This window comes from Mustelus asterias, chromosome 21, assembly GCF_964213995.1.
Source record: "Mustelus asterias chromosome 21, sMusAst1.hap1.1, whole genome shotgun sequence".
Classification (NCBI taxonomy): Eukaryota; Metazoa; Chordata; class Chondrichthyes; order Carcharhiniformes; family Triakidae; genus Mustelus; species Mustelus asterias.
This window is the reverse complement of record NC_135821.1, coordinates 14,249,896-14,271,870: the sequence shown is the minus strand read 5'-3', so window position 1 is coordinate 14,271,870 and position 21,975 is coordinate 14,249,896. Positions and strand designations below refer to the sequence as shown.

Sequence of the window (21,975 nt, the reverse complement as noted above, 5' to 3'; positions counted from 1 at the left end):
TCAGCAGAGTCTTAACAGTATTTTCCAATTTCTTTCAGGAGAGACCAAAGTGAAAAGCTGAATGGTCTGCATGAAATAACTAAGGTATGGTTGTCTTTGGATTTTTTACAAATTCATTTACGGGATGTGGGTGTCGCTGGCGAAGCCAGTATTTACTTTCCACCCCTAATTGCACTTTTTTATGTTAATAAATTTGTGGTTTCGTTTGCAACTGCACTTCAAGCTCGATCAAGAATACCACATGCACAAATTAAACAAGTCATGTTTGGCACAAAGAAAACTGGTCTAATTGTGCATGTAATTATAATTGTAACTAATGACGAGTGCCATGATGTCCCTGCTGATTTTTTTTTTACATCCATGGTGGGTTTTAGCACTACAACAACAGGTTTGTGGAATTCTGAAACTCTTCTGCAAAAACAATTAATGGTAGATCAATTAATTTTGAGTCTGAGAATTGTGTGTTGAGGGATATGGAGCAGTGACAGGTATGTGCAATTCGATCATTGATGTGCCATTATCTCATCGATTGGCAGAACGGGCTAACTGGCTTCCTCCTGTTCCTATGGCAAGTTACCTAAATCCCAGTTACCTATTCTATTTGTGAAGCTAGGCATTACTTGATTCACATCAAGGCTGAGCCTCTTCCTGACCCCTCCCAACACCTATGTAAGTTCACTTTCTAGCATGGCTCTCTGGCTGGTGTTTAGGAATTTGAGTCCAAGTAATTTTCTTGTCCTTTGCAACACTGAAGCCCCGAGTTCCACAGCACAGGTCGGATCTTTTTTGATCTATATGGTTCAGTGTTATAACATATAACGCATTTAGTTACTAGACCATTGCAGTGTCTATTGGCATACAAAACAAATGCTGCAAATTGAACAGGAGTTCCCATTAGTGTTTTGAGCACCATTTTAGTGTCGGATCTAAACTTTTGTCCATAGTTGTGTCAGTATCTAGAATAGTGGTGTCATCATACATACCCAAGTACGATTATTAGAAGTTCATTTAATTTTATCATCTTTTAGGAATTTGAAGCTCAACAGATTTCCAGGCAGAATTATTGTACAATCGAAACACTCTCATTTCACCTTCTAAAAAGAGTTGATGGCTGTGTTTTAGACAATATTGGAGAGTCTAGTTTATGTAATATCAATTGGTAAGATGAATTCCAGTGCAATTTCTGACTTAATCATGCTGCACACCAGCTGGAGCCAAATGTCCCCACTCTCCACCTTGACACATCTGTTGACTAAAATCAAGATGGTGTGAAGCACATACAAGAAGGTAAGAAGTTAACATTTTGCAGAATAATGCTTTAATTTATTTTGGGACAACCGTGTAGTTCTACAGTACATTATACTACTTGCAAAGCTTGAATTCCAAAATTAAATGTACTTTTCCTGATATGTTGCAGTATAAGGTCAGCCTATATGGATTTAATATAATCCTGCAAAAGATAAGAAAGTCACTAACACTAAATATTTCTACTCTACTGAAAAAAAGTGAATGTGGAAAAATTAGCTTGGAAATTGAGATTCCTTTCCGATATCTTGCTTCACCTTGGGTGGGAAAGGGAGGGAGGAGGAAAAGATTCTTGAGGTTTTGAGAAGATTTTTGTCCAAATTCAAGCAATGAAGAAAATCTATTGGCAGCTGAGACTAGTTCAGGTATTATAATTGTGGTACTCGAAAGGCACTTTACTCATGCTGACATTTCAGACGCCTAGAATTTTGCTGCATAATGCCAACAGAAACATTTTGGAACTATGCACTGGCTGCTGTATTGGTGTGTAGAATTTCATACTGAAGTACTCTTATCAGCTTGAAGGAACTAGCAATGATTCACTGGTAACAGATTTATAAATAAAACAATTTTTGCAGTCGCCTTAACACAACTAGAGGCGCATTTGTTAAACTAGTGTTAAAACGTACAGTGCCTGGGTCAGGGTGGGGTGGGCTGTAATGAGTGCTCTAGCAAGCCATTTCTTGTACTGTCACATGCTTTGTTCTATATTTAGCATCCTATTGGAATGTTGCTCTGCCTCTGCACATTGAATCTGAGTCAGATAGCCTTATACTCTGCCCACTTGTGGATGAATGCAGATAGATTTCATATCTCCCATTGTAAACTTGCCTACATCTTTAAAATGAGTACTGGATGTTGTTGCAGTGAACTAATTTATGAAACAATACCGAGATTGAGAAACCTTCATTTGATCGTTGCATGATTTCGGCCAATGGGCTGATACATTTGGCCTTCAATCGCGCATGGAGAAGAGGGGATCTTGCTTCTGACATCAATGAATACTCAAATATTTTTGATCAACGGATGAGAGCAAAAATCCAGTTTTGCTGAGACACCTAGTACAAAACACCTTGTGACCATTGCTATATAAATTTACATATGAATATTGAGCAGGTGAATACGTTGCCTCTGGAGGTTGACTTGGATTGGCAAGTCTAAGGAGAAATAGAGGAGCTGGAGAAGTGGAAAGAGGGGCTATAATTACACTTGGCCACCAAATGTTCTTTCACCTGTGAAATTGGCAGTTGAATTACTTGTTTCCTCAGTTCTGCCACTCGGCATGTGGTTCTGCCACCTTCATTCGCCCAGCAGAGCAATAAGACCATGAGGACACAACACCTCCAAGTTCCCTTTCAAGTCACACGTGTAACTTGCTTACTTCACGGTGGTTGAGTCGATATCCTGGAATTTCTTGCTTAATGTTATGAAGGGAAGATCTTCACTACAGATTGGTAGCACTTCAAGAAGAGGACCAAGTACTGCCATCTCAAGACAGCTAAGGATAGGAATTAAGTGCAGCTTTTCCACCAGCTACCTGATTCAAAACTGAATAATAGGTTCAGTTTAAAAACCAGGAACATTCCTGTTTCCCTGTCCTCACCTGAAAGTCATGTTACTCTCTGGTAAACTCATTTCTGTTTAAAACAAGAATTTAGAGTTTTTATCCAAAACACACTATTGGTGTCCTTGAGAAACTGCTGGTAGTTCCTCATTTGTCGTTCCTGTTTCCATGTTCTCTGTACAGCTTATTTTCTCTGGTAACTGACATCAGTCATGACTGTAAAGCTCTCAACAATAGAAGAGAATTTATTGATCCGTTCCTACATCCTTATTAGATTTGTGGGAGTAGTTTCAAATTTGTATCACCAGTTTCGAGGGGAAGAACAAATTTGAAGTTTAAAATGGATAACCTATAACAAATTGATTCCTGTCATCATACAGATCAGGAGCTTGAATCATTTTGCAGCAAGGCCTGAGGAAAATCCATTAAGGTTTAGACAATCAAATTATTGGTCATGAGCTGTAAGCTCCCATCGTACTGGACTTCTATCCTTTCTTCCTATTTTTGGCAGAAAAAAGACAAAAAGCAGAGCAAAAGTTATCAAGGGCATCAGTCCTGATTTACTTCAGTGCTTGCACCAAATGAAAACCCAAACAGTGACTACAAAATATTGAGTTATTTTCATTGAGTGCAAAAGTGGCAAGTAGCAGCCAAGCAGCATTCATTCTCTTGACATTGGCATGAATTCTGTGATGGCTGAAATGGTTTTATTCGTTTATACGAAGCACAATTCAAGGCCACCAACCAAGTTAGCATTGCAAAGTCAGCATTGTATCACATGGAAGATGTCCACTGGTTCACTTGAGCCTTCAGTTTTCTATTAAGCCTTTTTAATTTGTTTTTCATTTCACCGCAGTTTTGTTTTATTTCTTTCTCTATCTTATTCTATTGCCCAGATGTTTAGGTCTTTTTCACCAGGATGGTTTGATTGGGATATTGACACTACAGAGTGAATATCTAGCATTTCCCATTATATCATTGTATTTTATATGATTTATTCAACTGGTTCCGCTTTTACATTTCTACTGTGAGGAGGTGAACAAGACTTTTCTGGGCATACTGAATTTCAATTTTGATGCCATCTTGGTATGACAATCAACTGATCACTTTTGCCTTTAGGGAATAAGTAAGTTGTGTTTTTTGGGGTTGGGATACTTCTGAAGATAAACCTGGAAGCTGAGGCTCTGAACCAACTCAACTGTCTTGACAAGCTCGTAATTATGTGCATAGACCAGGTTAGTGCACAGTACCCACGATATTGTTAACGATTGATCATCAGCTTCACTGATGGAACCTGAATGCTAGACCGGCCGCTGAGGGCTGCACCAGGTAACACTAACACTGGAAGCCAATTCTTCAATGGATACTTGGCTCGGCAAACAGTAGGGAGCAACTCTTAAATTTCCACGGTTTTAACCTGACTTGAGTTCCAGCAATGGCTATGTGGTCACCAGGGGCCCTAAACCTTGGTGCTGCCAATTTGCTAGTGTTTTAGATTTGAACAAGTGGAATGTGTTCCTATGGGGAGAAGTGCTTCCTGAGAAAACAGAAACCATGCAGGTGAGTCTAGATATCTCAGTTGCTTGATTTGACAATGGGTTTTTGCACACCTGTTTGAAGGGCAAAAAAAAAATCAAAAGAGAACACAGCGCTACCTGATTGGGAATTCTGGGAACATACCGTGTTGGATTTGCAAAATATTAAGATTATAAACGAAGTTCTAGCAGTGATGCTGATCCTGTCATTAATTTATTGACTTTCTCAGTTTTGAATGCTGAGTGTTCCGTGGCATTTTCTGTGCTACTTGGACAATTTATTTTGGTCACCTGACCTAATGCCTACACAGATTTAGTGGTAAATGTCGTGGGAATTAGACCACTTTTTTCTTTTCTTTCTCCCTCCTGAAGCAAACTCAACAGTTCTGTAAACCTGAGGTTGTTCAAAGCTGTATCGGTGTCTTATTTGCACCGTCTTGTTCGTCTATCTCCCCTCTGCTTGCTGACCTACATTGGCTCCTGCTTCAGTTTTAAAAACCTCATCTTTGTGGGCTCTACATATGTGAGCTCCTACAACCCATCTAGCCCCACAACTCTCCCAGAACTACCTGTGCTTCTTTAATTCTGGTCTCTTCACATTCTTGATTTTAATTGGTTCGTGATCAGTGGCTGTGCCATCAGCTACCATGGTGCTATCATTTGGAATTGCCTCCCTAAACCTTTCTGCCTTCATTCTGCTGCTCCTTTGACACACTCCTTAAAACCTACTGCTTTGAGTAAGCTATCCGTCTAAAACCTCCTGCTTTGAGTAAGCTATCCGTCATCTGTTGAATGATCTCTGTGGCAAGTGGCAAGCTTTTTGTTATAACGCTGCTATGAGTCACCTTGGGACATAAAAGTGCTATATAAATACAAGTGTTTGTTTGATCATCATCAGCCACATTGATTTCAAGTCTCATTGTCTAACACTAATCGGATTGTAGACCGATCTTAGTTCTTGTCCTTCCTGTTATATTCACCCAATTCTTGTTTACCATGACTTCAATATGAAGCTGTTTTGGCAGCCTCTATATTATTTTTAATATATGTCTACATTTTGTAGCCATTGTTTTGAACTTTGGTTGCATAAATGCAACTCAACAGCCCTCCATAATTTGCACAATAATTTACAATGTCAGCAAAATAGCAGCATTTTGTAACATTAAAGTAACATGCACTTCACAATCCACGGGGATATACATACAGGTATTTTTCTTCAAATAAACCTTGATGGTGATCTTTGAAGATTTCTTGTAAAAGATTTGGAATACCACAATGACATCATTAGTGTCCTTCATTTAAATGACTCTAAGGGCAATGGGCAATAAAACTTGAAATCAATTTTTTTATTCTCCACTGATTTGGATTTAAAAAGGTGCTATTTGTGACATCTGCTTAAATCAGAAGAATTGAGAGACTTTTGTTGGGGGGGGGGCGCGAGGGATGAGGTTATAAAGGAATGGTTCGGCATTTGTGTGAGGAAGTGTTCATGATAGGAATATGGGACTTTAGGGGAAGATGCAGGAAGATCAAATGCAGTTTGTAACTGGGTTTTGGTGCTTCCATAGTCAACATCCTTTTCACCTCCGTTCAGAGTGTGCTATTGATTTTCTTGTGTGTTTTTTTTGCCTGCTCTAGCACCAAAATATATCCAACTTCAGTAAACAGTGGACACAACCCTTTTTGAAGCTACTTGAAAATATCGACTAGATAAACATATTACACACTGGGTAAATGAGTTAGTTTTGTCGGCACAGAGCTTCACTTACCAGCAACAGAGGTCAGGGAATTGCGGGTGACGTCTCACAATATTTTTCATCATTAATTTTAATATGCAATGTTGACAGACAAGAGTGTAGATTTAGGAAATCCCCATAGGCTTTGTCTGTTTCTTGCATCTGGTGCTACAAAGACTGTCTGCATGTAAACAGAATGTGATGTATGACAGTGAAGACAAAACTGCAAGATTCGCTAATGGTCTGGGGGGCGCGGGGAATGGAGTGTGGTTCTATTTAATTACATTTTCCCCCCATACAACAGTAATAAGCTGTATAATAATCACTCTTGTGCTCTCCTCCAACCAAAGCAGCTGCAATTTGAACTACTACCTTTTGTAACTTTTGATTTGCTTCAACTTGTAACTGGCTGCAGTTCAAAAAATACCACCTTTGCTAGGTTCGTTTGCGGAAATTTCTCAAAGTTACCTCCACGAAGAGTAAATGAATAGTGAAATTTACTATTATAATGGAACAGATGTAACTTGTAAAAGTGTCAGCAATGGCAATCCCCACAATACTAAAACTATATTTGAATTAAACCAGGATTGCAGTTGGACAGGTCTATTCATCAATTTTGCAGTATTGTGACATTGAAAGTGCTATGGCTATTCGGGCAATTTCAGAGTAAGTGATGGAATTTATGTGAGTGATCTGCTTTGAGCCACATTATCTCTGGATTTAGATGTGCCCATCAGATCAGAAGTAGAATTCGACTTGTTAAATTCTTGCTCTGCGCAAGTGAGGAAAATATATTCAGGCACCGACTTTTATGCACAAGGCCTGGTGCAATATAGCACTGAAAACTGCATCCATGCAACAGGTGGTCTCATTGTCCTGCAACGTGAAGGTGGAACGTGTTCATCTGGGGTGTTTGGTAGGGTTCTGGTGGGTATGTAAGTACCGCCAAGTCTAATCTGCATCCTTAAAGTTCTACTGCAAATAGGAAAGATTTAGACTTGCATTCTCAAATCCCATTTGCCATTGTCAACTAATTATGACAGAACCAGATCCCCTCATACCTTGAATAATATTTCTGTACAATATTTTTCTTTAACGTTTTATAGTTTGTTTATTAGTGTCACAAGTAGGCTTGCATTAATGCTGCAATGAAGTTACTGTGAAAATCCCCTTGTGACTAAATTGTTCTCCAAATTGCTGTATAGTATGCTGTATACCTCTGTCTGTGGTGAACAATATACAAAGCAATCGCTATCTGTAGTCTATTTACCCCTAAGAAACGCTACTTGGCCTATCTGGTTTCACCCTTGCTAGTTCTTATAAATGGGCCTCATCAGAGCCTACCTGTCATGCATTAGCCCTTCAAATGACAAGGATTGCTAGCTGGGAGAAAATGAAAATCATTATTTTTGCTGAACCATTTAAAGGAGTTTCTCGTCAAATATACGTAGCTTTAGATTTTGAGCAAAATAGGGCTGCTTTTCCTCAAACGTTTTAAAATCAAAGCTTGATTAATATTATGGGGACCTGTCCATCAATAGCATCTTTAATCTTGTATTGATTTTTTTTTTCTTGAGGATTCAGAAAATTTGTTTGAAGGAATGGGCTTTTCCTGTAGCTTCCAGTCAGTTTTTGTCTTGGTTTCCTGTGGAGGAGGACGATGAGGAGGTTTTCATGGAATGTCTTTGCCATAGGAACATATTGGGGACTTCTTTGAAAGCTTCCAAAAATAATCGCTAAGGTTTTGCATACTCGAAACAACAGTTTAACTATTGCCCAAACAAATACTGCTAGTTAACTGCAACATTATTTTGATTCTGTGCAAATTTTCTTGCAAGTAAATTTGACAGTTTAATTTTGGGATAAATAGACCCAACAATGGTGTTTTTCTTTTTCATCTTTGAAGAGCATACAGGGAATGTGACAATCCATGATTGGTGTAAGATACTGACTTAAAGGATAATTGAGCCCTGTAGCACACACCCATTTGGATTACACATTGGAGAGCAAATTTCAATTCGCAGTCTGTTTTTAGAAATTGTCTTTGTTATGTTTATTACACAAATATGTTGAGAGGGAGCCCATATTATAACACTAATGGAAGAAAACAGCGATGTGAAGAAATCTTCCACAAGTTGCTTGTAGCTTTGTTGTACTGATTGATTGTTAAATGAAGAAGGAATTTCTGTCATCGACTTCCATGGCTGGTGCAGAATCACTTACTGATGACAGAATGGGCACAGATTGTGAATATTATGGATGGCCATACTGCTGAAGAAGGAAAAGCGACGAGAATCATAGAATCCCTACAGTGCAGAAGAAGGCCATTCGGCCCATCGAGTCTGCATCGACCACAATCCCACCCAGGCCCTAATCCTGCAACCCCACATATTTACCCTGCTAATCCCCTGACACGGGTCAATTTAGCATGGCCAATCAACCTATCCCGCACCTCTTTGGACTGTGGGAGGAAACCGGAGCACCTGGAGAAAACCCACGCTGACAGTCACCTGAGGCTGGAATTGAACCCAGGTCCCTGGCACTATGAGGCAGCAATGCTAATCACCACGCCACTGTATGTAAGCCTACATATACGATGTGTGACCTAAAGAAAAGTGTGTCTTTTTCCACTTTTCTCTTCTGCAACGTGTATGCCTCCGCTTGGTGGCTTTGTTGAAATTGACTTCCAACCATAAAAGCATTTGTTGTGAACCAATGCCTTGCTCCATTACACTCTTGCCCAATAATGTGCATGAGTGCTTGGCGTGACTGCTCTTGACATTTTGAGTTATTAATAAGATATTATCCAAATTGCACTGCAATTGGAAGCTTCTACCCTGAATACCTTTTTTCATTTTCATCTGCTTTTGAATGCTAAATTTTAAAAGATTGGTGTGTCAATGGGTGGAGTTTGAAAGTTCATGTCTTGTAGGTTTGTAAGTTTTTAATCAATTGAGGGATTCTAATTATGAAAGATAATTATAATTTGTCAATGAACTTGTGTTTGGAATGTTTATATCTTAATATTGCTATCAAAGTTTGCTCCTTGGTTAACCAGCAAGTTCAAAGGGACAATCGTAAACACCAGTCTTCCAGTGCTCTTCAATTTCTGTTTCTCTGCATTTATAGATAGATGATCAAGATCCATAAGAAGCAATAACATAGAAAACAACTTGCTGAAACTTTGAGAAACGTGAAAACTACAGACTTGAAAACAAAGTTAACTCAATTATGCTACATAGTATCTTGTTTATGACTTTGTCCTTCTCTCAGCTATTACGTCATTAATAACAGCAATTTGGCACATAGAAAGAAATATATATTGTATGATTTCCGGCTTAATTCTTGATTAGGTGGTATGTAAACATCGCTGATGGAACTCTATTCCTTCCGACCATAAATGCAGGGTGAACTGATATAACAACTTCATTTGTATACTGAAATGCATTTAAAGACTCACTTGTGTTTTTCTTAATACAAAAGAGATATATGACACAAACAGGCTATTCATTCCAAAAAGATCATGTCTGAATTTATGATCCTCTTGAGCCTCCTCCCCCTCCCATCTTTCCTCATCCTAAATCTAACATCATGACCCTCTCTTCCGCCTCCCTTGTATGCTTGTCTAACAGCCCCTTAAATGCATCTGTTTGCTTCAACCACTCCGTGGTAGCGAGTTCCACATTCTCACCACCCTTGGGTAAAGAATTTTCTTCTGAATTTCCTTCTGGATTTTTTGATTGTTTTATATTGATGACCTCTAGTTATGCTCTTTCTCAAGAGTGGAAACATATACAGCCTATGAGCTGAAGACACAGACACATGGCACCATGATATAATTGCTATAACGGTAACTTAGCTTGGAGAGGGGCAAAAATGACAGCTCAACATCCCTGACTATGGCGTTTTCAGCAGGATAGAGGGGGATAACAAAAAGGTGGGGATGTAGTGTTGCTGGTTAAATAATCAATTACATCAATGAGGAGAGATAATATACTAAATGAAACATCAAATGAGGCCTAATGGGTTGATCTCAAGTGACAAAAGAGACAACCACACTACTAAGAGTGTACTATTGAACCCGGTTAGGGTACCAGAGCAGAAACCCCAAAGTGTGTTATGAAGCCCAACTAGATCCCAACAGCTTTTGTATTTTGACATTATTGTGAGGATAAGGTGTTTCACTCTAGGTGTGATTCTACTGACACACTGGGAAGCTTTTATCAAAACAAACTTCATTTAACAATATAGTTTAACCATAAAGAATTAATTAGCTTAACTTTTACCAATTGAAATACTTAAACATGACAGCTAACCTATCTATTAGTTCCAATTCAAGCAATATTCCTCTCAGACTTGAGCTTTTTTTTAGCAAACACTCAGGCTTGCATGCTTGTGCTTGTTAATAGTCCTAGAGTCTTTGAACGCTCTGAGGAGAGACAGAGACACCTGTCATCTGACAGCCCCAAACAGCAGCACCTCCAGAGAGAGATGAAAGACACCTCTTGGCACTTTCAGGACCAGGCAGAATTTGACTATCAAAGAAAACTGTTTTTTCCCTGTAAGCTTAGCTCTGCCAAATTCATATGGGTTTGCCTCTGTCAATCAACCTAATCAAAACCCTACTCTGAAACTCCAGGGGAAAAACCAAAATAAACAAAAATGCATCAACTCAGATTAAAACTAACACATCCCAAGCTTAAAATCAATTATTAGCCTGCATTCTCAGCATGTTAGCTGCCTGGTATAGACAAATGGGCATTGTGTAAAACAGTTGAATTTTAAACATGCCCCTTACAAGAAACATGGTAAAAACACCTTTCTGAAAGGCAACGTATCTTCACCCCCACCCCCAAACAATGATGGGGAGTTAGAGCGAATATGTAAGCAAATTTCTGAGTGCAAAAGAATAGGGCAGTAGTAGTTGGGAACTTCAACTACCCTAACATCAATTGGGATACAAACAGTGGAAAGGATGCAAAATTGTTGAACTGCATTCAAGAGAACTTTTCTAGTCCGCACATAAGCCCAACTGGAGGGGACACATTTCTAGATTTAGTCTCAGGAAATGATGCTGGGCAAGTGACTGAAGCAGCATAGGGGATCATTTTGGGGATAGTCACCATAATACAATTAGATTTAGCACCATTGGAAAAAGTCAAAGAACAGGAGTAAAAATTCTTAGAATTGGGTGAAGACAAATTTTGTTAAGGGAAGATCATGTCTTACTAGATCAACTTTTTTGTAGAAGTGACAAGAGGAAGGATTGATGAGGGTAGTACAGTGGATTTTGTCTACAGGAATTTTAGTAAGGCATTTGACAAGGTCCCATGTGGCAGACATGAGATCCTTAGGATACCGGAGGAAGTGGAAAGTTGGATCCAAAGTTGGCTCAGCGGCAGAAATAAAGTGGCGTGGTCAATGGATATTTTTGAGAATAGAAAGCAGGTTCCACTGGCATTATTCCACATGGTTCGGTGTTGGAGCCTTTACTGTTTGTTGTATATATGTAATGGTTTGGACTTAAATGTGGCTGGCATGATTGGGAAATTTGAAGATGACACAAAAATTGGCTGTGTAGTTGACAGTGAAGAGGATAGCTGTTGTCTCCAGAATGGTATTAATTGTTTGGCTGAGTGGGCAGTAAAGTGGCAAACGGTTGAGGCTGAAATGCTCAATGTATTTCTGAAGTGCTATAGCCTGCAAGACCAGGTGCTGGAAAATGGGATTAAAATGAGTGGTTAGATTTTTCTGTCTTTGACTGGTACAGACACAATGGGCTGAACGGCATAACTTTTCTACAGTACCCATTCAAATCAAAACCTTTCATAATTTTCAAGACCCTCTGTTGGGTCACCCCTCATCCTTTTCTTCCAAGAGAAAAGAAATCCAGCCTGTTCATCCTTTCCTGATATGTATACCCACATTCTTTCTTTAAATCTTTTCTTGCACCCTCTCTGCTGTCTCTACAATTTTTTTTATAATGATGGTAGAAAGAGCACAAGGGGTCCCAACAAGTCGTGTGTACCAATGATGTGCACTGATTCTTCAGCACCGACAATCTATAGCCACATACTCGAGGCCCCACCTTTCTGAGAATCGAGCATGGAGGAGAGCTCATCAAGAACAGGGAGGCAGTCTCCGAGAACATTTTGAAGATTTCGTCAATCAAGATTCTGTCTGACTTGAAAGTTCTCAACTCCATTCTTCTACCCCATTTGCCTGTGTCAGTGCTATCCTGGTCTGGAGCAAGGTTGAAAGCAACAAGGCCTCTGGAGCAGACAATTGCTGCAGAAATTCTGAAACACGGCAGAGATATTGTCCTGACATGGCTGCTCAACCTCATATCCCTCATCTGGGAAGAACAGCACATATAAGAGCACCTCGGATGCTGTGATTGTGACTATATATTCAGAAAGGGGAGATGAGTACCATTGTGGTAACTACAGAGGAATCTCCCTGCTGTCTGCCACAGAGAAAATCATTGAAAGAATCATCCTTAACCACCACCTCCCAGTTGGCGAACAACTCCTTCCAGAATGTGAGAGATTTTTCATCCATCAAGAGCACCACAGACATGGGCCAGAATTCTCCGGTCTTGCACGCCCTGCTAATGCTGCCAGCAAGAACAGAGAATTTGGCGCTCAGCCAAATCTCCATTCACTGCAGTGGTACCAGAGAATCCCAGCTCTGGGCAAGGTCAGAGAATTCCAGCCAAGATCTTCAATATGTGGCAAATTCAAGAAAAGTTAAAGCAACAACACCTGTTGTCCATGGTTTTTCTCAATCTCAAAAGTTTATAACTCTGTCATGAGGATTTACGGAGTATTTTGGACTGCCCTCTGAAATTTTGTCGCCATCCTCCTCTGCCTGCTTCACGCCATGCAAGCTGTGATCCTCTCAAAAAAAAAACCACGACAGATCCTAACTCGGTGAAAAGTGTGGTCACACAGGCTATCATTGCACCAACACTCTTGCCATTTTCGTCACTGCGATGCTGCACCTCGTGTCCAATAAATTACCCACAGAACAGATGGGAAAAATGATTCAATATATGCAGCCTTCAATCCAAAACCAAAATCATTCCAGTCTTGGAGCTTCAGCATGCAGATGGTGATTGTGTGTGTGCTTACTCAGAAACTGAGCTCCAGATCACTGTGATGATACTGTGCCTTTAAGAAACTTATTCTAATCGTGTTTCTCTGCAGGATGTTTTGTTGATATCATGTTGATTTTAATCTGAACTAATGCAGTGTTCTTTGTTTTTAATGGTCCCTTGGGATTGCTAAGTAGAGCTTGATTTGGGGGTGATTTATAGGTCATGTCATGCGAGTAGGGACAGCTATTTTTCAGAGCATTTCAGTTTTTAGTTTCATCCCCCCCCCCCCCCCCCCGGAGTTGGCGTTTGTTTTCTCTGGCTGTTTTAGAAGCTGCCAAAGATTAAGTTTATCCCTCTGAAGTTTGGCTGGTTTGAAGATGTACCCCTCTCGGGAAACTGCTGGTTTGGATTTCTGTCTGTGGGTGTTACAAAGTTGAAAATCCCAGCAACACATGAGCATCCTTGTTTTTGTGTTATCATAGAATCATAGAAACCCTACAGTACAGAAAGAGGCCATTCGGCCCATTGAGTCTGCACCGACCACAATCCCACCCAGGCCCTACCCCCATATCCCTACAGATTTACCCACTAATCCCTCTAACCTACGCATCTTAGGACACTAAGGGCAATTTTTAGAATGGCCAATCAACCTAACCTGCACATCTTTGGACTGTTAAGACTGGAGAAGCGTGTCTGTGGGAAATTGTTTAACTTGTAATGACAAATTATGCAGTCATGTTTGAGTCTTATTATTAGTAAAAGTTATGCTAATTCTTTGTTATATTTTAACTGTGTTCTTAAATAAACTTTGTCTGATAAAAGCTTCCCAGTGGGTCACTTGAATCATACCTGAAGTGAAACAATTTATGCTCACCCGTGCCAAATCAAATGTAAAACTTGGTGTCTAGGCTAACTTCATGAAACATCTTGGAGTTTATGACCTGGGTCTTGACAATTGTCAGCGCATCAGAAAATAGGCTTTTCACTAAACACCTGACAGACTAAGGTCCTCTTCCAACCAGCACCCACAGCACATGTTTCCATCTTGTTAGTCAAGGTCAACGGCGAGATCCTGGGAAATGTAATCTTCCTCCATAAATTCTCTTACCTGTCTGTTCCCTCTTAAAATGTTCTCTGCCCTGTCTCTGCTTTTCCCTAAAAGTTTAGTTAATGTCTTCTTCCTTCCCTCTTCTTAGCATCTCATCTCTTGTGACTTTCTGCTCAACTCATCATTTCCATTCTCCACCAAACTGCATTTCAAAACTATTTAGCAAATTGGTCTTCTCTTTCCATAAGATCCAATCTCTTATTCTTAGAAAAATCACTCCAAATCAAACAAGTCTTTTCTTGAGTTATTTATTCTGCTTTCCACTCAATAACTGTCTTCTAAATACAGCCTTTCCTACTGCATTGCTTTGAATTCTTGCACACTGCTGCAATGCAATTTAAATCGCACAAAGCAGAATAGATGCAATTCCAGCTGAGGTCCATAAATTGGCTGGCAATGTAATCTTTGATATGCTAACAGATCTGTGTTCAGCTTGCTGGGAGAAAGGGACAGTTCTTCACAATGCAGTGATTGTCTCCCTTCACAAAAATAAGGGAGAGAGAATTCTGACTGTTCAGACTACCTAACTCTCTCTCTTGCGGATAAAATCTTGGCCTGAAGCAACAGCGGTTTTCCAGAGCGAGCTTGGAGAGATTCCACAGTGGCTCGACTCTCAAGTGATAACCTAGCAGAACCATGAGAACAGTTTCTTTGTACAAGGCACAATGCAGAATTGATTGGCTTCTCAACTAGAAGAAACCATGATTAGATTATGAAAATCAGTGTGACCCTACCACTGAACTAAAAGGATAGATTCAGCAGAGATCCAGCAGTTCCAAACTGAACACCATGAGGCGTTGTGGACTGTATTCAGCAACATAATTGCATTCGACCACGATCTGGCCCAGCACATCCTTCACTTCGCTACAGGTCAAGTATCCGAAATCCCTAGAGCTAATCACATTTCAGATTATTTTGGTTTTCAGAAACCACATATAAGACTAGGCTTGGTTGTGGACAATCAACTAGACTTCCAACACTAGAGGTGCAGTTGACTTGGGTCAGGGCCTTGCTGCATTAAAGGCTGGGTGTGGTTGGCAAGGTTTATCATGACTCAGGTGAAGGACTACCCACAGTAAAGGTCAGGTGTTGGTGAGGTCCATGGCTGCTCAGGTCGGGGACCTACCATGCTAAAGGTTAGGTGGAGTCAGTGAGGTTCATGTTGGCTTGGGTTGTGCTGGTTAGGGTCAGGACTTTGAGGGGCTGAATGGCCTAGTCCTGTTCTTGGATTCCTGTGCTAGAGGCCACCGAAGTGAAGTGGGTTTTTTGGACGTATAGATAAAGGACCTAAATTACCATCAAGCCAGGGAATAACCTTGATTTAAATGAATTGTGCAGGAGACTATGCCAGGAGCAGCATCAGGCATACCTAATAATGTCAAAGCCACAACATAAGACTACACACATGCTAGACAGTGGCAGCAGCATGTAAAAGGGCTAAGCAAATCTAACAGATCAGATCTAAGCTCTGCAGTGCTGCCATATCCCAACAGCAAACTAGAGGGAGATCATACACAAATGTGCCAATTATCATTGGTTGTTGGGCCCACTACGCCAGTGCAAAAGATAAGCATTTGCAAACATTTTCAACTAGAAGTGCTGCATGGATGATCTGACGTCGCCTTCTCCTGAGGTCCCCAGCATGACAGATGATAGTCTTCAGACAATTTGACTCACTCCACATGATGTCGAAAAATGGCAGAAGATACTGGATAGCCACTGAAAACCTCATCAGCAAAGCAGTATGAAACTGCAAGTAGCAATAACCTGCTAATTAGGCTCTGCCAATGCCACTCGACTCCTCACCTCCATTGCAGCCTTGGTCCAAACATGGACAAAAAGAACCGATTTTGTGGCATGGTGAGAATGACTGACTGCCCTTGACATCAAGGCAGCATTTGGCCAAGTGTGACATCAAGGAGCCTTGATGGAGTTTAAATCCAATGGGAATCAGGGAAATATCTCCCCTGGTTGGAGTCATACCTAGTGCAAAGGAAGATGGTTGTAGTTGTTGGAGGTCTATCATCTCAATCCCAGGATATCACTTCAGGAGCTCCTCGGTGTCGTGTTCCAGAGACTATCATCTTCAGCTCCTTTACCAGTGACCTTCCCTCCTAAGGTCAGAAGTGGGCACGTTTGCAGTGTTCAGCACCATTTGCAACTCGGGTCCGAAGCAGTCCACACTCACATGCAGCAGGTGCAACATTCAAACTTGGGCTGGTAATTAGCAAATAACATTTGTGCCACAAGTGCTGGACAATGCCACCTGCAACGTGGGAAAATCTAACCATCTTCCCTAGACATTCCATGCCATTGCCATCACTATACCGTCATCACCACTATCTGGGGTTATTGACCAAAAACCTGGCTCGGCCAGTCAAGTTTAAAAACTGGCTACAAGAGCAATTCAGAAGCTGGTAATTCACGTCCTGTCTTCCCAAAGCATGTCTAACATCTACAAGGCACAAGTCAGGAGTGCAATGGAATATTCTCCTTGCCTGGTTGAATACAGCTCCAGCAACACAAGAAGCTTAGCACCATCCAGGGCAAAATAGACTGCTTGATTGGCACCTCATGCATCACCCTGTACACTCACTCCCCCACCATTGGAGCACAGTGTCAGCAGTCTGTATAATATACAAGATGTGGAGATGCCGGCGTTGGACTGGGGTAAGCACAGTAAGTAGTCTCACAACACCAGGTTAAAGTCCAACCGTTGGACTTTAACCTGGTGTTGTGAGACTTCTTACTGTCATATACAAGATGCACTGCAACAATTCCCATGGCTCTTTTCGACAGCAGGTTCATGTCCAACTCCAGGGCTTTGTATAAAAATCAAAACTGATACTTGCCAGTGAAGTACTGACAGTGTTACATTGTTGGAAGTACCATCTTACCCTGTCTTTCAGTAAATTGAGGCCCAAATTGCTTAGGTGAATGTAAAGGATACTGTTGCACTATATTGATGATCCAGGAAATTGTCCCTGATGTCATTGCCAATATTTACCCCGAGTCAACATTTTAAAAAAATTATCTGGTCATTCATTGCCGGATATGTGTCTCAATTTGCAGAGGATGTCTGCTTAAGGCAGTGAGTTTCTGCAACACAAGCGCAGCATTGCACAAAGCAGCGTGCAGAATTTGCTTCCTTTTTCTTTCTACTGTTTTCTCTGCCTCCACATTAAGCTGCATTATGGCTTGGAGTTCCAATTGCCTTAATGGACCAGTTACCTTTCTGAGCAATTCGTATCATGCTCCTTCTAGCCATTATCAATGGCACACACAGGTGTGTTTGAACCACTTTATTTGTCCTCCCCCTAGTATGTTGGTCATTTGAGAGTTGAGATAACGGGACCAGGCAGGGGAGACCATTTTCAGCAATGCGGGCACAGTGATTATTAACACTTGCTAATTGTGGGGCTTGCTGTGCGCAAACTGGTTTCCACATTTCCTACATCCTTCTGGTGACAACCACGCTTCAAATAAAAGTTGATAGGTTTGTAGTGCTTCGAGATGCCTGGTACCTGTGAAAAGCATTAGGCAAATGCTTTTCCCCACCTAATCCTGTGTTTAATTGGATAACTTTCCCCTCCCAAAGCTTGGTCAGCACTCTTGAACATAAGAATCAAAACAGCAGCACCGTGCCTTATTTGGCATCTTGAATGTAATAAAATACCCCAAGTCATTGCTCAGGAGGGTTATCAAACAAAATTTGACATCAATGCTCATTGTATCTCCTACCATTGTCCAGTTAGGGTCAGGTAACATTTTTATCCATTCACAGGATGTGGGTGTAGCTAGATGAACCAGCATTTATTGTCCATCCCTAATGGCCCTTATTCTGAGTGGCTTGCTAGGTCATTTCAGAGAGCATTTAAGAGTCAACACATTGCTATGGATCTGGAGTCGCATGTAGGCCAGACCAGATAAGGATGGCAGATTTCCTTCCCTCAAGGATAGTAGTGAACCAAATGTATTTTGACGACAGTTGACAATATTTTGTGGTCATCATTAGACTTAGAATCGTAGAATCCCTACAGTGCAGAAGGAGGCCATTTGGCCCATCGAGTCTGCACCGACCACAATCCCACCCAGACCCTATTCCCATAACCCCTCATATTTACCCTGCTAATCCCCCAGACACTGGGGTCAATTTAGCATGGCCAATCAACCTTACTTGAATTCTGTAAAACTCTGGAATTAAAATTTTTCGATCCGGTGTCCCAAAAGCTGGATCGGCAAATATACTCAAAATCTAAGATTTACCATTCACTGGCTTTAAATTGTTCCTCATGTTAATCCCCCCCTGAATTTTGACTGTATTTTGCATGCAGCATTTTGTGCCATTCTTTTAACATTTTTTTCATTTATATTATGACATCAATGATTATCTTTTTGTATTTTTAAAACACAATTCACCAGGTTTAAAGATTTGAATTGGCAATTTTGATTGAGAACTATTATTTTACTTTTGGCAAAGCATTATTGACTGTTGAAGACAGCAACCGGATAGACTTGTACTACTTTTAGAGATGTTGTCCAATGACCTGATATTGACTGAACTCTAGCACCAGTTTCAAAAAATGCACATTCTGTTCCAAGCTGTCCTGCCGGATCTTGTCATGAATGTTTTAAAATGTTGGAATGTGATCTTGGGAGGATAGGGTGACACTCGACAATATTATACGTCAGACCTTACAGAGCACCACACCTTGTAGAACAACGCGATGCAGATCAGATTAAAGTTTTGTAGATTTGTCACCTCTGGAGTACTTAAGACATGTAGCACCATTTGAGGTGTTCCTAAAATTTACCAACATATAAATTGCTAGAGTAAGTACTTAACATGTTTTGCAGCAAAAATGCCTGAGATCCCCGTATCAGCTTGGTCTCTCCTTATCAAAGCCTCAACTGGTACGAGGAATTCTTGAATATTGCATAGACGGAGGCTTTGGCCATCTGCCAAGAACAAATGTTAGCTGTTGATGTGTAACATCTATCAAAGCTGCACCCAAATGAGCAAAAGGCAAGTAAAGTCAGCAAGGGGTGATGTAGTAGAAAGTTTGATTATTTCACAGTTGGTTGGATTGGTTAGATTGTGTTTGTGTTGTGGCTGAAGGGAGTGAATGTTTGTGAATACTGGCCTCTGCCAATAAACCCCTGCACCATAAGATGCCAGGAAATATCACAACACAAGAAATAGAAGCAGGAGGAGGCCACCAGGCCTTTTAAGCCTGCCCTGGCATGGAATAGGATCATGGCTGATTTATGTCGGCCTCAACTCCTTTTCTGTGCTATTTCCCCATTTTCCTCATCCTCGATCTATCATGGGCTTGTGAGAAGTTCTGTGACTACATCGTTGGGCTAAAGATAATCAACAAGACCGATCACAAACCACTGGTCTCACTTTTAGGATAAACGAACTCATCGGGATGCCTCCGGCATTGAGATTCTGCTTGCATTTCATGCACTTGGCATGCGGGATTTGTGTGCATTCAGGGAAAGCATCAAAAGACTGGGGAGGCACTGTCCAGGGCCGCAGTCAACCATCCCGCAACACACTCAATCTGGTCGACAAGCTCAAGTTCACTTCAATCCATCACGAGAAATAGTCAACAATGACAAGGGAAGACCTGCCGTTGTATATGAATAGGTTCATTCCCACATGTTCCCATGGTCTGGTAGGGAGCAGTGTGCGGATAAGGGACTCCCCTTCCAGATTGGTTGGTTTGTGCAGCGCGCACACAGCAGATCTTGACAATACAACTACCAGCAAGCTTCATCAGGTAAACCAGGAGCAGACCTGCCTCCATGCCTGCCTGACATTATTTGCATGCATTGTCCAGGTGGCAATATTATGAAAATTTACTTCCAAAAGCAGAAATACTTCACTATTTTTGATGGATCTGTTATTGTATGAGGAGTGGGGGTTGGTCATTCCTGTCTCATTCTGGCCAGAGGTTCTACAATGAATCTACCAGTGCCACTTGGGCATCACAGATGCAGAGCATGAGTCCAGTCTGCAGTGTGGTGTGCAAAAGTATTGAGAGCAATTGAAGAGATGACTTTAAACTGCTCTGTGGTTTGTGCAGTGCACACAATCTAGAAGGGGAGTCCCTTATCCCCACACTGCTCCCTACCAGACCAAGGGAACATTTGGGAATGAACTTATTCATATACAACGGCAGGTTTTCCTTTGTCATTGTTGACTATTTCTCTCGAAGGATTGAAGTAAATCATTTACACAATGACCACAGTCAGTCACAAGGTCATTGAGAGAAACTTTTGAGATCCGTGGCATCTTGGACCAACTGGTGTCCAACAACAGGCCGCAGTTTTCTAATGCATACCTCACTTTTTTCAGGAATTATGGATTTCAGCACCTCATCTGCTCTCCACGATCTAACAATGAGGCAGAAAGGAACATCTGCATGATTAAAACATTCTTGGAAAAATGTCAACTTTCCAATTGCACTTTTAACATCTAGATCCACCCCACTACAATGTGGATTAGCCTCACCAGGGCTGCTAAATGGCAGAAAATTTGATCCTCAACTTCTCATGCTGCTGAATAAATTCATCCCAAGGTTGGTAGTTGGGGACCATCAGAAAGTTCAGGACCAAGAACAATCCTGTAGACCGTGACGTGTTTCCACTTGCAATAGGATGTACTGTGCTAGCAATCTGCCCAACCTAAACAGAAGTGACAAGGTTTGGATCAAGGACTTTGATAGAGAAGGCATCATTGCCCTGAGGGATGAAGATTAATGATCGTCTTGCTTGATACATATCCTTGAAGGCACAATTAGATGGAACAGGAGCCGCCTTCTCCTCATTCCCCATGGCGAACCTCCTATCGTATACCGAGTGAACCAGATGTAGAAACCCACTTGCATCTGCTGTAACCCAGGGAATGCAGAAAGATGCCTTCAGCTCATCTAGCTCAATTAAGTTCTTGACCTTAGTTGTGAACCTTCTCTCTTCCAGCCACAACTCATTTTGTTATCAAGTATTCTCCCTCTTTGGATAAACAACTACTTTATTCCAGAATGGTGGGCCCCGTGAAATTTGAGTGCCAAGTTGTTGTGAAGTCGAACATATAAATGCAAGGGATTTAGACTTGAAAGTAGGAGAAACATTTTTAAAAAACTGTTGAGACTGAAATTTGAGATTGAAGCAGACGATGTCAAGATTTTGAGAATAGGTTAGTTAGGTAATTGAAGGAAAGGGGAATGAAAGATGTACATGAACATGGAATTATGACAAAGAGCATATCTGTGTCCAGGTGGCAGATTCCTTGTTATTCCAAGTATGCCAAGCTATAAGTGACTGTCTCCTGTAGGTCTTCATGACTGAAGAATCTGGGAGATATCTGCATAGACACCCACAGAACTGGCAGTTCATGTTGATTGCATTTGAATTGGTAGCAGCAAAACTAGCAGTTTGTTTGCAGGATTTTTTTTTGTTCACTAATGATTGCATAGAATTAAATAGCAATGAAAACCCTTTCTTGCGGAAACAGCCAACCACCCCATGTGGAGGTAAGCATTGAAATTTGGTTCCGAATGCGAGGACCATCTGCATCAAAATTGCAACTTCCACCATTCCCAGAGGAAGGCCAGGGGTGA

The 21,975-nt window shown here is 41.0% G+C and overlaps 1 protein-coding gene across 14 annotated transcripts in view; it reads left to right on the top strand.

Annotated features, from left to right (window-relative positions):
- LOC144509131 (activating transcription factor 7-interacting protein 1-like) overlaps positions 1-21,975 on the top strand; it is a 187,920-nt gene that overhangs the window by 52,653 nt on the left and 113,292 nt on the right. For 13 of the 14 annotated variants that reach the window (XM_078237524.1, XM_078237521.1, XM_078237515.1 and 10 more), the window contains one exon: positions 39-84. Coding sequence is in view for 3 of the 14 variants with exons in the window: in XM_078237514.1 (XP_078093640.1) it covers positions 39-84 (46 nt within the window). In the remaining 11 variants the exon portion in view is untranslated. Of the gene's footprint in view, positions 1-38; positions 85-1,208; positions 1,288-21,975 lie in introns of all 14 variants that reach the window. The other variant, XM_078237519.1, reaches the window with a different exon arrangement.